The sequence below is a fragment of the Rhincodon typus genome, chromosome 2, assembly GCF_021869965.1.
Source record: "Rhincodon typus isolate 14 chromosome 2, sRhiTyp1.1, whole genome shotgun sequence".
Lineage (NCBI taxonomy): Eukaryota > Metazoa > Chordata > Chondrichthyes > Orectolobiformes > Rhincodontidae > Rhincodon > Rhincodon typus.
The window spans coordinates 55,394,424-55,411,601 of record NC_063333.1 but is presented as its reverse complement, the minus strand read 5'-3'; the positions used below and the strand labels follow the sequence as shown (position 1 = coordinate 55,411,601).

At 39.1% G+C, this 17,178-nt stretch overlaps 1 protein-coding gene across 2 annotated transcripts in view; it reads left to right on the top strand.

Annotated features, from left to right (window-relative positions):
• Positions 1-17,178, top strand: part of egfra (epidermal growth factor receptor a (erythroblastic leukemia viral (v-erb-b) oncogene homolog, avian)) — a 257,981-nt gene that overhangs the window by 198,340 nt on the left and 42,463 nt on the right. For both annotated transcript variants that reach the window (XM_048610937.1, XM_048610944.1), the window contains exons 11-16: positions 2,332-2,422; positions 4,216-4,415; positions 5,055-5,187; positions 8,036-8,126; positions 12,516-12,673; positions 16,828-16,866. In XM_048610937.1, the coding sequence (XP_048466894.1) occupies positions 2,332-2,422; positions 4,216-4,415; positions 5,055-5,187; positions 8,036-8,126; positions 12,516-12,673; positions 16,828-16,866 (712 nt within the window). The remainder of the gene's footprint in view (positions 1-2,331; positions 2,423-4,215; positions 4,416-5,054; positions 5,188-8,035; positions 8,127-12,515; positions 12,674-16,827; positions 16,867-17,178) is intronic.

Here is a 17,178-nt window from a genome sequence, read left to right as displayed (position 1 = left end):
ACTTTTAACTGTGGTGGTCAGTGGTTTGGTGTATATGGAACCCTGGAACTTTTACTCTGCAGTCCAGTGCCAGACAAAGGGAGGGGACAACTTTGATTGGAGATCCCCTGGGCCTATTGGAGGCTCTCCCTTACCTACCACCCCACCCCACGCTCACCCAGGTTACACCTCCCCATTTATCATATCCCAGCCCCTGAAACTCACCCTCCAGTCTCTTCAGTAGGGCTTGACAGCTCAGCCCCAGTGATACCCCAAACTTATCTCTAAGTTCATCAATATGGCTGTAATTCCAACAGTAGCCGCTGCTCCCACATGGTGCTGCTGGGATGAGAGAGTTGTCAGCTATCTAATTGGCCGGCAGCTGTATATCCCTTAATATCTCCCCTACATTTAGTCATCATTGAGTTCATATTACCACTTTTAATGACTCTTTTCTAATCTCATGAAGTTTTGCATTTGCTAATATCTAATAATATGTCTTACCAACTTGATAGAATTCTTTGAGGAAGTGACAAAGTTGATAGATGAGGGAAGGGCTATACATGGACTTCAGTAAGGCGTTTGATAAGGTTCCCCATGGTAGGCTGATGGAGAAAGTGAAGTCGCATGGGGTCCAGGGTGTACTAGCTAGATGGATAGAGAACTGGCTGGGCAACAGGAGACAGAGAGTTGTAGTGGACAGGAGTTTCTCAAAATGGAGAACTGTGACCAGTGGTGTTCCATAGCGATCCATGTCGGGACCAGTGTTGTTTGTGATATACATAAATGATCTGGAGGAAGGTATAGATGGTCTGATTAGCAAGTTTGCAGATGACACTAAGATTGGTAGAGTAGCAGATAATGAAAGGAACTGTCGGAGAATGCAGCAGAATATAGATAGATTGGAGAGTTGGGTGGAGAAATGACAGATGGAGTTCAATCCAGGCAAATGCGAGGTGATGCATTTTGGAAGATCCAGTTCAAGAGTGAACTTTACGGTAAATGGAAAAGCCCTGGGGAAAATTGATGCACAGAGAGATTTGGGTGTTCGGGTCCGTTGTACCCTGAAGGTGGCCACGCAGGTCGATAGAGTGGTCAAGAAGGCATACGGCATGCTTTCATTCATTGAACGGGGTGTTGAGTACAAGAGTTGGCAGGTCATGTTACAGTTGTATAGGACTTTGGTTCGACCACATTTGGAATACTGCGTACAGTTCTGGTCGCCACATTACCAAAAGGATGTGGATGCTTTGGAGAGGGTACAGAGGAGGTTCACCAGGATGTTGCCTGGTATGGAGGGCGCTAGCTATGAAGAGAGGTTGAGTAGATTAGGATTATTTACATTAGAAAGACTGAGGTTGAGGGGGGACCTGATTGAGGTCTACAAAATCATGAGAGGTATAGACAGGGTGGATAGAAAGAAGCTTTTTCCCAGAGTGGGAGACTCAATTACTGGGGGTCGCTAGATTTCAAGGTGAGAGGGGAAAAGTTTAAGGGAGATATACGTGGAAAGTTCTTTACGTAGAGGGTGGTGGGTGCCTGGAATGCATTGCCAGCGGAGGTGGTAGAGGTGGGCACGATAGCGTCATTTAAGATGTATCTAGACAGATACATGAATGGGCAGGGAGCAGAGGGATATAGATCCTTGGAAAATAGGCGACAGGTTTAGATAGAGGATCTGGATCGGCGCAGGCTTGGAGGGCCGAAGGCCCTGTTCCTGTGCTGTAATCCTGCTCCTCTGATGCTGCTTGGCCTGCTGTGTTCATCCAGTTCATCCAGCTCTACACCTTGTTATCTCAGATTCTCCAGCATCTGCAGTTCCTACTATCTCTGTAATTTTCTTTGTTCTTTGTTCTAATATCCACCATCCATCTGCCCAGCTCATCAATTAATCCAGGTTGTCCACCATTTCATGATTTAATGAAACCGTTTACCTTTTGTTCAATGCTCCCACTGCCTATTCCATACCATTTGAAAACTTGGAGAGATTTGTTTTTTCTTTCCCCGTTTCCAAATTACTCCTGTGAATGGTTAACACTAATCGCCTAACTCTACCAGTTCCCTTCTTTGTGATAACCAACTTTGAGTACGCTTTGTTTGGTTCCATATCAAATTACTTTAAAAGATATGAAAATAAAACCATTGTGTAGATGATTCAATGTTAAAATAGCTGCATTTGTTCTTTATTAAAAATAACATGGAAAGGAGAGAATCTGTCTGGAGAGCACAGTTTAGTACCGAAGCCCTGCAGGTCTATGCAGTAATATTCTGCAATGTCTTCACGATATAACAGTGATTTGAAGTTAATATGCATTGTATAATTCATTATTAAAATACTTATGTTTCCAAAAGGGTATTTGTTTATTCAAAATTGGCCAGACAAGTTTAAGAATCTTCAGGTTTTTGAAAATCTTGAAATTATACGAGGTCGAACACAACATCGGTAAGTTGTTCATTCAGCTACCATTTATTAGAAACTGTTATTCATGCTAGGAAGGTTTTAAGTTAATTACGTGGTAAATATAATTAAAAGTGCATCTTTTCATTAAGGAATCTTTTGTCACATTTTTAAGACCTGTAAATGAAGACACATGTCATATTAGCGTTTGCCCATTAAAATTATTATATGGAAATGCCTAGGTTCATAATCAATACATAACTTAATATTATGATGTTTGGAGTGCACATGCTTGCTGGCACTCCACCATATTGAATTACACCATTATGATGTAGTAGGATAAATCCTTTTAACTTTAGCCAAACTTTGAGCCTAATTTTTGCCAATCTACTAAAATCCAGTGGGCAAATAAAAAAGAAAATCAGGAAAGAAATTAAAATGTAAACATTTATGTAAAGGCAGTTGTGATTCCAACTTAAGGAAGTGATGCTTCATTTGTTGAGAACCTAGGTCAGACCTCATCTGGTGTGGGGATTGGAGTTAAAACTGCATGATTTAATAATGCCAAAGGTAGTGAAAAAGTGAAACTCTGTCCTTAAAATGTAAAGCTGGACCAATTTTTTTCAGTGTTGAGTTTGATGGTGTTCTGTTAGGTCAGGGTGTTTGAGGCATACAAAGCAAAGCCAAGTTAATTAAGTTGAGGCATAGGTCAGGAATAGTCATGACTGACTAAATGCCAACACAAGCACCAGTGGCCAAATAACCTATTGTTATTCCTATGAGAGGTACTAAGCAAGCAATGGGTTTCATCTCTGGGACAAGACGGGAAAATTGGTTGACAAGACAACTAGACATCTTGTGACTGTCTCCTTAAAACTAGCTGTAAAGTTGGATAAATCTTGGAGAAAAGCAGCTTTTTGTGATGAGGGATTAATTATGACATAGAAGATCTAAAAAGCAATGCCTCCTCCCCCTTCAAAGAAATGTCAAGCTTAGAGATGTGACAACAAATTAGTTATGAGACAAAACCAAAATTCCAACTCAAATCTTGGTCTTCATTTAAGAGTTGTACCTAGGTTGTTGTTAAGTTGATTCTCTTTGACTAATAAGCTGGTGACAATATACTGGGCAAAAAGGTGCCTCAGTGCCTGTGGACGGAGACTTGACTGCAATAACATTAGAGATATTCTAAACTATCGTGAATGGAGAGCCATAATTGGGGAATAAATTGTAACAAAAATGCAAATTAAATCCTCACATGTTTTATCTTCCATTTGTTTTTCGAAATAAAACTGAATCTTAATCTATTTTGAATTTATAAGATGAAGTTTGAATCAGTTTCATTCTATTACTTACTTTTACCATTACAACAGAAAGGAAAAGTAGGGATATTCCAAACTGTTTTACAGCGAGTTTTGTAGTTTTGTTACTGCCTTAATGAAGAAAATATGCAACAAATTTTCTTCAAGAAAAATAGCATGTCCTAATATCAGATACTGTCTTATTGTGGGTATAAATTTACTAAGCTGTTAATAAGAATACTTTGTAGATGGAAATTGGAATATGGATTTGTACAGATAGAGACACTACATAAATGTACATTAATCTGATTTTGGTTGGTTTAGATTTGCAAAACTGTAAAACTACAAAGGACTTAGGAATGCAAAAACAGACAGTGAATGCATCACTCAGGGAAGTTCTTCTTATAAGATGTGTGTTAATCCATTTTATTTGTGTTAAAGGACATAAGTTGTCTTTGACCTTGGACCTAAATAACTGTGTGATTGATAGCTGTAGTTTTCTCTACCTTATGTCTTTTTGTTTCTGTATGTGTTTAGTAGCAGCATATCACTTGCTTTGGTGAACCTGAACATCACTTCTCTGGGATTGCGTTCACTCAAGGAGATTAGTGATGGTCAAGTAAGCATCATCAATAACTCGAAACTCTGCTACGTTGATACCATACAATGGAACAAGCTTTTCAAATCAAGCAGACAATCCTTGAAAATATTACACAATAGACCAAAGGGACAATGCAGTAAGTGAATAATTAAAAGTCTCTTGCATTTGGATTTTTATTCATGTTGAAGTTCTGGAAACTGTTGTTTTCTTTGTTTGAATGAGTCAAAAGCATTGTTATATAAACTCTTTTCTAACTTGGAGCTTGATGCTGTTGGTTTGACAACATTAAACTGTTCTCAATGACTTAATTCCATCAAAATATTTTAAATGTGACATCAAGAGGCTCAAACTAAACAGGAGCCAATGAGAACCAGGAGAAAATCTATGCACTGTTTGGAGTCAATTCTGTCCAATGTTCAACTCCATTCACGATTCTTCACACACTGAAGCACTCTGTCTCCATAGGCACCAAGTCTTGGACAGTGTTCAGGCTTGGGCTGGTAAGTGGCAAGTAACATTTAAGCTGCACAACTGCCATCTCCAAATGGCATCTCCAACAAGAGTGAATCTCACTATCATATCTTGAAGCTCATTACCTATTGCAAAGTTTGTATCACGTAGTTAGCAGCAGCCTCTACTGGTGTTGTGAAGCCCCAAAATGATCAATTTGGTTATTGTGTTCCATTCATAAAATTAAAATGTGTTTCTTGTGTGCCATCCATTTGCAATTTTTTTTTTCAAACCTGAAAGTTGTTTCTTGTTTCTATTTACTTAGTTGCTGAAAATAAAGCCTGCCATCCGCTGTGTTCGGACAATGGCTGCTGGGGCCCTGGACCTTCTCAGTGTTTCTCCTGTCGGCATTATGAACGTGGAAGTGAGTGTGTTGAGAAGTGCAACATCTATGAAGGGTGAGTATGGTGTGAGGCTTTTTGAAGTGCTTGATGAGGCTGTAAAAGATATTTTTTCATTGGAGTTGGGACAGCATGTCAGGTTTCCAGCAGCCAATGATAATCCCAGTGAAACTTCCCAGATTTGTGGTCCGGATTCCATAGCTTGAAAAGGTGCTGAAAACAAACTTAATCATAGTTTTCGAAAGGCTATTTGGTTAAGACTTGGAAGGGGCAGTGTGGAAAGAGCAGAGGAGTAATTGGTAGTTGTTTCAGAAAACTAGCAAATATGCAGGATGGGCTGAATGGCTACCTATCATGTTGTTTGATCCTGTGATTCTGTATGGTAAGTAAGTGCTGATCTACAAAGGACTTAGGAATGCAGAAACAGACGGTGAATGTTAGAAATTAGAAAAGTGGAAAGATTTGAGGGTGAAATCCAGTCCTGCTTCCCAGACTGCATTCTAGACTATCAAGTGGGATTTTAAGGAAACCTTCCCTGACAGATGCAGGCAAACGATCCAATGGCACTATTCACAAAGAATAGCATTCTCCCAGTGTTCTGGTTAATATGTATCTGTCAGATTCATTTAATATTTAAATGCCAAATGGCCTGTTTCTGTTGTATTCTATATATAATATATATGTACATGTGTGTGTATACACTTATAATATATACATATAATCTATTTTTTAAGTTGTTAATGTGACATGGTTGTCACTGGCAAAACCACCATTTATTGCCCATCCTAACTATCCTTGAGATGCAAACGATGATGCACTTTCTAGACCTGTGGTGTAGGAACACCCACTATGGAACGAAAGACAGAATTCCAAGATTATGACTGAGTGCCAAAGAAGAAACAACAATGTACTTCCAAATCAGTTATTTGATAATGTTCCCCGTATTTCCCTCTTCTGTCTATTAAAAATAATTTTGTACGCTGTGAGGATAGGGAGTAATGCCCTTACATATTTTAGCAGAGTACAACCATTTGAAAAGGTTTGTTGATGTATTGGCTGCTCTTTCATTAGATGGAGTGAGAGAGAGATGACTGGTGGTGATTTAACCTGAGGGCCATTACACCTCAGGGGAGAGGTTAGAAAGGAGACTGTCATGGTCACCTCAACCAGTGCAGGAATTGAACTCATGCCATTTGGCATTACTGCACCACCAACTGGCTGTCCAGCCAACTCAGCTAACCAAATCCCCACTTTGACAATTGTGTACTCCCCTCATAGATCTAATTTTCACCTGTTTTACAGTAAAAGTTTTTTTCTGTGCCATTTTGCTTGTGGAATCACAGCAGAAGTATTAGCTATTAAACATTAGAATACTGCATGCAACAACGATTAAAATAACTGGAATACTGCATTTTCATTTCAAAACAAAATCACTATTCATTCTGTTTTCTTGATGGTACTATTGTGAAAATGAAAGATTTGCCTTAAACTCTGGTTCCTGAAACTGCAATGATTGAATAAGACATTTGTGAAAGAAGTCTTAGATTGATGTTAGTTAAATATCCTACAGTCAAACATTGTTTTAATTTTTATTTTCTTACGAAAAAAACAGTACAAAGTGAAAATGCTTTCACCTCAGAAAAGCAGCTAATTTGTTCCTTTGGCCAGCTGTTCTGAAATAGCACATTGTAGATACTCATTTACTAAAATCTGCTAACAGATTTACTTATCTAAAATTTGTTTTCTTTAATATCCTAACAGGAAATAAAATGTTGGTGACCAATTTGAATAAAAACAATGTACTGTGGATGCTGGACATCTGGAATAAAAACAGAAAGTGTTGGGAGAAACACAGTAGGTCTGGCAGCATCTGTAGAGAAAGAAACCGAGTTAATGTTTCAAGTCCAGTATGACAGTTCTGGAAAAGAATCATGTCAAAATCTGAAATATTAATAGATTTGAAATATTAATACCGTTTTCCTCTCTCCACAAATGCTACCAGACCTGCTGAGTTCTCCAGCAATTTCTGTTGTTATGAACCAGCTGGACTTACTTTTGATGTTTAATTTTCTGTCTCAATACTCCGATAGATCCTAGGGAGGCACTTTCCACTTGTGGTTCGTAAATTATGGGAGGTAGTGGCAGGGTTTCTCTTTTGTGGGTCACCTATCATTAACAGACATTAGGCGAATTGCAAAATATGCTTCCTCCAATCAGCTTATCAATCCACGTTCTGTGGATGCTGCTTAATGGCCCGACCGGAGCTTATATGGGAAGTGCAGTTTATTTATGCAGCAGAATGATGCACTACTGTATAACAGCTAAGTTAAGAACTCAAAGAAGCAACCAGACACACTTTATCCTTCAAGGTGAAAACATTTGTAAGGTAATGTTAGAAAAATGTTTCCAAAAGCTCTAGACAACTTCCAAGAGCAACAAAGCATCTATTTTAATATTCCATTCAGTTACCTCCCCTGCTTGTCAGGTAGGAGATGTAGTTTGCATTTATTAAAAACCATTGCTTGTTTCACACAAACGAAAACAACAGAGGCTGCAGTTTGCCCATTGGTCTGCTACATGCATTTCAGCATGTAAATTGGGCATGATTTCTGTTTCTTTATGCTCAGACTATAATAAAGCCTTAAGTAAATTTCTGGGTGCAGAGGTCTTCCCAGTAACAAATCCGTTCCTAATGTAGGCTGATCATTTGGGTGAGTTTGACATTTACATACAATATCAGACTAAAGTGCTGGGACACTCACAATGCACTAACCAAGGTTCCATTTGTCTTTTGGTATCAGTATGAACATGTTTAAGCGAAAATACGATAGTTACTATTAACATTTAATGTCTTTTTAAATGTTACATTTTAAACTATCAATTTGTTCTTTTTTATTCTGCAAAGGGAGATAAGAGAGTATGAGAATCGAAGCAAGTGCATCGAGTGTGACGCAGAATGTAAACCTCAGAATGGGTCTGTAACCTGCACTAGTTCTGTAAGTCAAAATTAAAAATGAGTAAAATTGAAAAATAATACTATTCAAATACAGCACAGTTGGAACACAGCAGAAGCATTAGCTACTAATGGTTAGAAAACTGCATGCAACAGCAATTAAAATGACTGGAATCTGCATTTTCATTTCAAAACAAAAGAAATGATAAGGGCAAAGTAGCTATTAATGGTGGCAAAAAATAGGCATGAACACCGCTAAGGAGACCATGTGGCTTTTAAGAGGCCTTCAGTATGCACAAATAATTGTAGAGTAACAGACTAGCAGAATATCAGCCAATGGTTTCATAGACTGCTGAAAGGAAGTTCATTCTGAATAAAATCAAAATCAGCCCTGATAGATCTTCTGTCCTCTGGAAAATAAATATACATTTTAAAATTAAGGATGAGAAATGCAAGTGTGGGAACTGTTCTGATATTATTGTTCCAAGGTCGATGGGGCTTGGGGCAAGTAAAAAAAAAAAATAGGAGACAATAAATTCTCATATCTAGCCAACTCTTGACGTGAATGCTTATATATCACCCAAACAATATATTTCAGGTGACCACGAGGTGTAAGACCGCACCACAAAAGTGCACCCAATTAATCGTCAAAGGGATCAAATTCCCCCTCTCTGTATATCAAAAACATTGTTTATTCTGTCCTCTGTTCTAAATATCCTGAATTGAATCTCATACTATGGCTTTGTTCCTGACCCCACAGCTACAGCAAGGATGTTATTTTCATAAGGTTTAGAGAAGAGTTATCCTAAACTTGAAATGTTAAGTCTTTTTTTTCTCCACAGATGCTGCCAGACCTGCTGAGTTTCTCCAGTATTCTACATTTGTTCCTTACTTTCCTGATTTGAAATACTTCTAGAACATGTCATTTCATAATGTGCATTCTCATAACCACAAAAAAGCAACTCCATTTTTTATCTTTGCATTCACATTTCAGATTAGCTATGGTGCATTTAAAAGCACTTCGAAATTTGTGCCAAGCCGTCATCCTGACCAATTCTGGAATTTGCATTTATAAATCAGGCCACAAGAGCAACAAATTTTAGGCATGGATTATGGGCCCAGATTCCTTCCAGTGTGGGGGCTCCCAAACCTGTTTTGAAAGTCCAAGCCCTGGGTATCTATAAAGAAGTTGAATTTTTTGACACAAAACACATTAGGCAATGGAGGTTAGCTAGTAATAGAGTCATAGAGATGTAGAGCACGGTAACAGACCCTTCAGTCCAACTCTTCCATGCTAACCAGAAATTCTAAATAAATCTAGTCTCATTTGCCAGCATTTGGCCCATATCCCTCTAAACCCTTCCTATTCTTATACCCATCCAGATGCTTTTTAAATATTGTAATTGTACCTGCCTCCACTTCCTCTCGCAGCTCATTCCATACACGCACCACCCTCTGCATGAAAACGTTGTCCCTTGGGTCCCTTTTAAATCTTTCCCTTTTCACCTTAAACCTATGCCCTTGAGTTTTGGATAACCCCACTCCAGGGAAAAGACCTTGTCTATTTACCCTATCCATGCCCCTCATTATTTTATAAACCTTTGTAACATCACCCCTCAGCCTCCGATACTCCAGGGAAAATAGCCCCAGCCGATTCAGCCTCTTCCTATAGCTCAAACCCTCCAACCCTGGCAACATCCTTGTAAATCTTTTCTGAACCCTTTCAAGTTTCGTGACATCCTTCCTATAGCAGGGAGACCAAAATTGAACGCAGTATTCTGAAAGTGTCCTAATCGATGTCCTGTATAGCCGCAACATAACCTCTCAACTTCTATACTCAATGCACTGACCAATGATGGCAAGCATACCAAACGCCACCTTCACTGTCCTTTCTACCTGTGACTCCACTTCCAAGGTCTCTTTATTTAGTAACACTCCCCAGGACCTTACCATTAAGTATATAAATCCTGCCCTGATTTGCCTTTCCAAAATGCAGCACCCCACATTTATCTAAATTAATCTCCATCTGATCAAGATCCTGTTCTATCCTGAGGTAACCTTCTTCACTGTCCACTACATCGCCAATTTTGGTGTCATCTGCAAAATTACTAACCATACCTCCTATGTTCACATCCAAATCATTTATATGAATGACGAAAATCAGTGGACCCAGCACTGATCCATGTGGCACACTGCTGGCCACAGGCCTCCAGTATGAAAAGCAAAAGAAGGATCCCGACCCAAAACATCAACTTTCCTGCTCCTCTGATGCTACCTGGCCTGCTGTGCTCCTCCAGCTCCATACTGTGATACCTTCACTATCACCCTCTGTCTTCTACCTTTGAGCCAGTTCTGTGTCCAAATGACTAATTCTTCCTGTAGTCCAGGTGATATAATCTTGCTAACCAGTCTACCATGAGGAACCTTGTCGAACACCTCACTGAAATGCATATAGATGACATCCCCCACTCTGCCTTCATCAGTCCTCTTCGTTACTTCTTCCAAAAAATCAATTAAGTTAGTGAGACATGATTTCCCACGCACAAAGCCATGTTGACCATCCCTAATCAGTCCTTGCCTTTACAAATACATGTAAATCCTGTCCTTTAGGATTCCCTCCGACAACTTACCCACCACCGATGTCAGGCTCACCAGTCTATAGTTCCCTGCCTTTTCCTTACCATCTTACTTAAATAGTGACACCTTGTTAGCCAACCTCCAGTCTTCCGGCACCTCACGTGTGGCTGTCGATGATACAAATATCTCAGCAAGGGGCCCAGCAATCATTTCCATAGCTTCCCACAGAGTTCTAGGGTACACCTGATCAGGTTATGAGGATTTATCCACTTTTATGTGTTTTAAGACGTACAGCACCTCCTCTTATGTAGTATGGACATTTTTCAAGATGGCACTATTTACTTCCCCATGTTCTATATCTTCCATATCCCTCTCCACAGTAAACGCTGATGCAAAATACTTGTTTAGTTTCTCCCCCATCTCCTGCAGTTCCACACGTAGGCAGCCTTGCTGATCTTTAAGGGGCCCTATTCTCTCCCTACTTACCCTTTTGTCCTTAATGTATTTGTAAAAAAACTTTGGATTCTCCTTAACCCTATTTGCTAAAGCTATCTCATGTCCCCTTTTCGCCATCCAGATTTCCCTCTTACGTATACTCCTACTGCCTTTATAATCTTCTAGAGATTCACTCAGTCTCTGCTGTCTATACCTGACATACGCTTCCTTCTTTTTCTTGACCAATACCTCAATTTCTGTAGTCATCCAGCATTCCCTACACCTATCTGCCTTGCCCTTCACCCTAACAGAAACATACTGTCTCTAGGCTCTCATTATCTCATTTTTGAAGGCTTCCCATTTTCCAGCCGTCCTTTTACCTGCAAACATCCGTCCCCAGTCAACTTCTTAAAAATTCTTGCCTACTACCATCAAAATTGGCTTTCCTCCAATTTAGAACTTTAACTTTTAGACCCTACATATCCTTTTCCATCACTATTTTAAAGCGATAGAATTATAGTCACTGGTTCCAAAGTGCTCCCGCACTGACACCTCAGTGACCTTCCCTGCCTTATTTCCCAAGAGCAGGTCAAGTTTTGCTCTTCCTCTGGTCGAACGTCCACAGACTAAATCAGAAAATTTTCTTGTAATCTCAGCAAGGAGTCCACTCTCTGAGAAAAGGAAGGACAGATTTGCTGCGTGCCAGGATCCGCTCATGAGAGCTTATTTTCTACAAAGTTTAGTTCACTGGACAGCTGACCATTTCAGAAATCAATTTCTGGTAAAAATTCTATAGCTGTTTTCCACATATATCACTACTAATCTGATGTGTAATAGCCAGAGTTACTTTACCCCAAGGATATGACAACTGAGGATTTGAAACTGAGATTAAATTGCAAATTTCTGTTGAAAGTTCTAAAGAGAAATGTTTTGCTTCCTGGATGTGCCCAATGTCATGACCGTTCTATACTTCATCCTTTGTATTTTTTTCTTCTGGTCTGGTTGTTAATTGAAAAGTGAATGGACAGTACTGAAATGAAGGGTGGGTTGCTTTAAAAAATACATGACTGAATAAATCACATCAGACTAAATTCTCTTCAATTAAAAATCAATTGAGGAAAGAGTCTGTTTTCAGCTTAACAGGCTGTGTGGTAAAGTTCGGAACATTGAATGAGATTAAGAAAAATATTTCTATTACTCACATGAAGCAGACAATGAATAATTTCCTGTTGTAGCACACAGTTTTAACACTGTGCAGAGCAAATCTAGATATTGATTTATAGTGTGATAGATTATATTTGCTTTTATGTAAGTAGCAGGTAATCTGTTGAATGGTAATGTATAATTTGTCTTTTGGGCAATAATATGTTTCTTTTCCCACCTATTACACTTATCTTAATTCCTTCATTTCATTACCTAGGGCAATGAGAACTGTGTAGAATGTGCCAATGTTAAAGATGGCCCACGCTGTGTAAGCAGTTGTCCCTCTGGAATTACAGGAGAAAATAATACCTTGGTTTGGAAGTACACTGATGAGAATAAACATTGTCAGCTGTGTCACCCAAATTGTACCCAAGAGTGAGTAATGTTCCATTCTAGGTAATCTTGTAAGTTACTTTGTTTTAATTGGTCCAAAGCTAAAGGTAATCAATTTAGTGACTAATTTTGAATATCTACAGGATTCAGGCGGAATTTTCCACATTTCTTTCTTCTCTTTTGGACTGGAGTTCTTAAAAAATATTTTTACACCCCTCTCCTCAGTTTTAAATGCACACAGGTGGGTATACAATGTCCATTGTAATGCACGAGGTGTGCCCACTGTACGGGACAGGCTAGTTTACACACCTGATCTCTTTTTTACTTTTTGTATCCACATTGGCTTTGCACAGTGAACACCTCCTGAGGAAATAAGATGAGAAATTTACCTGAGCTTATAATCAACTGATTCTGGATTGCCTGGATGAGCAAATATTAGAAAATGAAGCCTGTCAGGCCCATAATGGGGTCTCAAATGATTGTGCTCCATTTAAATCTAACATTATTCAATTTTCGTTGTTGACTCAACCCTAGCAATACAGTACAGGTGGACACCATCTGAGAAAAATCTCTCTCATGAGCTTAAAGCCTTTTATACTTACAGACAAATCTTACAACTATTGCTGCAAAGACAGACATGTTGTCAAAGCTTTTTCTCGTGGTTGGAAAGTTACTCTGAGTGTCTGAGGCATTGCTATGGTGAAAGTAATGGGAAACAATTGGTTTCCCAAGCTCCCGGGTAACTCAAAAAAGTCGCAAGACTTGACCATATTACTTTCATTTGAAGAGAATACATTTCTGTGTATGAATACATGTTGCTTCTAGCAAATATAAATGAGCCACTTTATGAGCTTGTGATTATTTTAAAGACAAAAAATTTGCAAATGCTGGATTCCAAAGGTAGACAAACAGGAGGCTGGAAGAACACAGCAAGCCAGGCAGCATCTGGAGGAAAGGAGCATCAATGTTTTGGGTATTACCCTTCTTCAGCACTGGATGGAGGGCTTGAGGGAGTTTCAGATAAAGAGGGGGAGAAGTGGGGTAACGGAATGGTGGTGATAGGTGGATACCATTAGTAGGTACGTACTGGTTGGTTGTTAATTGATGTAGGTCTCGGTATGCTCAGAGTTGTTTAGCAAGTGCTGCCCAATTGCCCAAGTCACATCTAACAGTCGATAATTTGTATTGAGTTTTGAAAGAACAAGCTGTTTGAGTAAGTCTGTATTCTGCCTGTTATGAGCAACTGAAGGAACATGCACTTTGATTTGATCAATTCATCATTGGAACCTGTGTCTCGTGTACCTGATATTCAGCTTGCACTGGAATTCATTTATGTCATTGCTTCATGTTGTGTTAAGTAGAATGCCTTTCAGTCTAATAGCAGCATCCTGTTAGTGGAACATACCACTTGTGTCGCCGCTGCACAGCAGCGGGATAAAATGGCTTGCTTAAACCATTGTTCACATTTTGGAGATCCTTTGCCTTTCCTGAGGCAGTCTAAACACTTTTTAGATTCAGAAGTCTTTGGATCGTTTACAAGTTTCCACAAGTGTGCAGTGAGGAATAACTGAGACTAGGATTGCCATTTTCTTACAGGATACTTTTGCTGCATTCTAATTCTTTGTCAAGCTCGCACGTTGAACAACTGACTATGCTCTTTTTTGAAAGATTGCTGATAGGCCCAATCTTACAATGTGGTGCTTCCCAAAGTGATGTCAGGACCCCAAGTGGGGTGGCGAGTTGAAATTTTGGGGTTGCAAGCTCCAAGGCAGCAATCACTGCCACAGAGCTTCCCCACCCCTCCCCTTCCATTCTCACAGATATTCTGTCCCTGGTCTCCTACTGCCATGGCTCTTGCCAACCCCCAACCTCCACTCTCTCAGTTCTCACCAAGGGCTGATAAATTTTCAAGCTTTGGAATGAGGTGACAGTGGAAGAAGTTGTGGGAAGCGCTGTTATTAGCACATGGAGGTATATGGATCCCAATGCGTACTTTGACCAATGAAAGTAGGTTTGCAGTAGACAGTAGTAGAAAACCCTTTAGCAGGCTTGACAACTTGCACATCAAGGAAAGGAGTGTGTTAGACTGCACAGGGTGGTAACTGGCAAGTACGTCAGTGAGAACTGGATTTAAAGAGGATCTCATGGCTACGGCATCTTTTTTTCATGTCATTTCATGCTGCTGCTTTGCAGTTGCTAACCAAGTGATATTTTTCACTCATGATATGCTGCCATTAGTCCTAAAAGACAGTCTGCTATCACGCAATCAGGCAATGTTGTGTATGAGTTTTGGAGCCGGTGTGATGTTAGGTAAATAGGCCATATATCCTAGCAATTGGCTGAGTGAAACAAACAAAATGATCCTTCAGTTGTTTGTAATAGGCAGAACACATACTGTACTTAACCAACCTTTGCTTCTAAAACTCAAAGTAAAAAATCTACTGTTAGATCTGATTCTGCAATTGAGAAGAACTTGCTGAAAAATCCTGACTATGCTGAGCATTACACTACAGCCTAGTCTAAGATAATCAATTGAGCTTACAATGTGGTTCAGTTATATTACAAGAAGTATCATACATTCTGAGACAAGGACCAGTTCTCTGCAAACCAAAACAATATGTCCAAACTTTGCATTTTTTTTTAACTACCAGGGAGCTTGGGTACCTGTAGTTCGCTGTTACTTTCTACGTGGCAACATGTCAGCCAATCAGAGTCAACTTGCCACGGAATCAACTTTCTTTTCCCCAGCATATAAACTGTTCTGATTGTTTGTTTGATATCTAATATTTTTACTTCAGTCCTGAGGAATGCAAGGTGAAAAGCTTCAGCACCATGTCTCTCTATCCGAATAATCTTCAGTTCTGTATGACCAAGAAACTCTTTAAAGTTAAAAATATTCTCTCCTGGTGTGGAAGAACTCTATCTCTCCACACCAGATCCCTGCAAGTTTAATCCTGAGATTGCAATGGTGATCTGTTAAGAATCATGGTTAAGCATACCCTTTGAGTAGAGTGACACAGCATAGCATTGACACCTATCCCTAAACTGGGTGGATCGGCTGTTGGAATGATAAAACAGAAAGAAACTATTCTGGCTATTTTGTCCTTGCCAGCTCTCTGTAACAACAATTCACCTTGTCCTACTCCCCTATCTTTTTCCTGTACCCTTGCAAAATATTTCACTTTGTCAATTGACTCTCTCTCCGCCACACTCTCAGACCAGACATCTCAAACCAGTCACTGTGTAGAAAATATTGTTCTTCATGCCAGTCTTACTTCTTTTATCATCCATCTTAAAAAGAGAGTCCTCTGGCCTTCAATCCTCCCACGAGTAGAAACAGTTTCTTCCTCCCTTGAAGGAAAAAAACCCAGTAAAACCTTTGAATAAAGCATAATGGTCCACGTCGTCATGCTCATACTGGTCCTCTGTTTTGAAATATACAAATCCATGCTGGCTTTCTTGACATTTAAATTTGTCCCTTAATACCATTTCTAGGACACTCTGTATCACCATGGTTAAATGGACCACTGTAGCTTTTGATCAAAGGTAGAACATTTGCAATTCTCCAGTCCTCAGATACTATTCCTGCATCCAAGGAGGATTGGAAAATCCTGCCATGGCACTTGGTGTAATTTGAATTCAATAGTAAAATAAATCTGGTCCATCAATGACCATGAAATCATTTTCAATTGTTGGAAAACCCATCTGGCTCAGTCCTATCTTTTAGGGAAAGTAATTGCCATCCTTACCTGCTGTGGCCTATGTGTGACTCTAGACACAATAATGTTGTTAAATCTTACCTGCTGGCTGGGCAACTAGCTTGAACAATAAATGTTGGCCCAGCCAGTGGCAACCACATCATGAGAATGAATTTTTAAAAAAATTTTCCATTTGATAAATTATTTGATCTGTTCTGAAATAGCCCTCTTTCTCACATGCAGAACTTTTGATTATTTTTCTTCTTAAATTTTGGCCATTTTGTGAAGACTTTCCTATAAAACAGCTTGGATGTGTATAATACAATGAGCCAGGTGAATCAATCTCCTTCCTTGTTCTTAGGATTCGATGCAGAACTATGGCTACAAAAAAAACTGTTCTTAATTGGTTTTGGTTTAACTTGTTTTACTGGGGATAAAATGAATCAAATTATTTAATTGAATTTAATTTAAATAAATTGCATGTGTGTTGCATTACAGATGCAAGGGACCAAGACTTGAGGATTGTGAACCTGTTGGGTAAAGTATTCCAACAAATTTATAATTTCAATAATAATATCTAACTTTGTTGATTACTGCTAGTGTTTGACCTCAGTTGATAATTGTCACTACTTAATCATTTTAAATATAAAAGCAACAGAAATTTGATAAACAAGCCAACTAATGCACCAGAATGAAACACTGTTGAAAAAAATTGTTGTGATATCTCTTCAGATGCTGAACTAATGCTATGGTAGTAGAACAGATGCAAATCATGAGGTGATTTCTTTGCAAGTATAATAATGATATAATCTACATATTTCAACCAGAAGTTGTTGTGCTGTGTCAGAG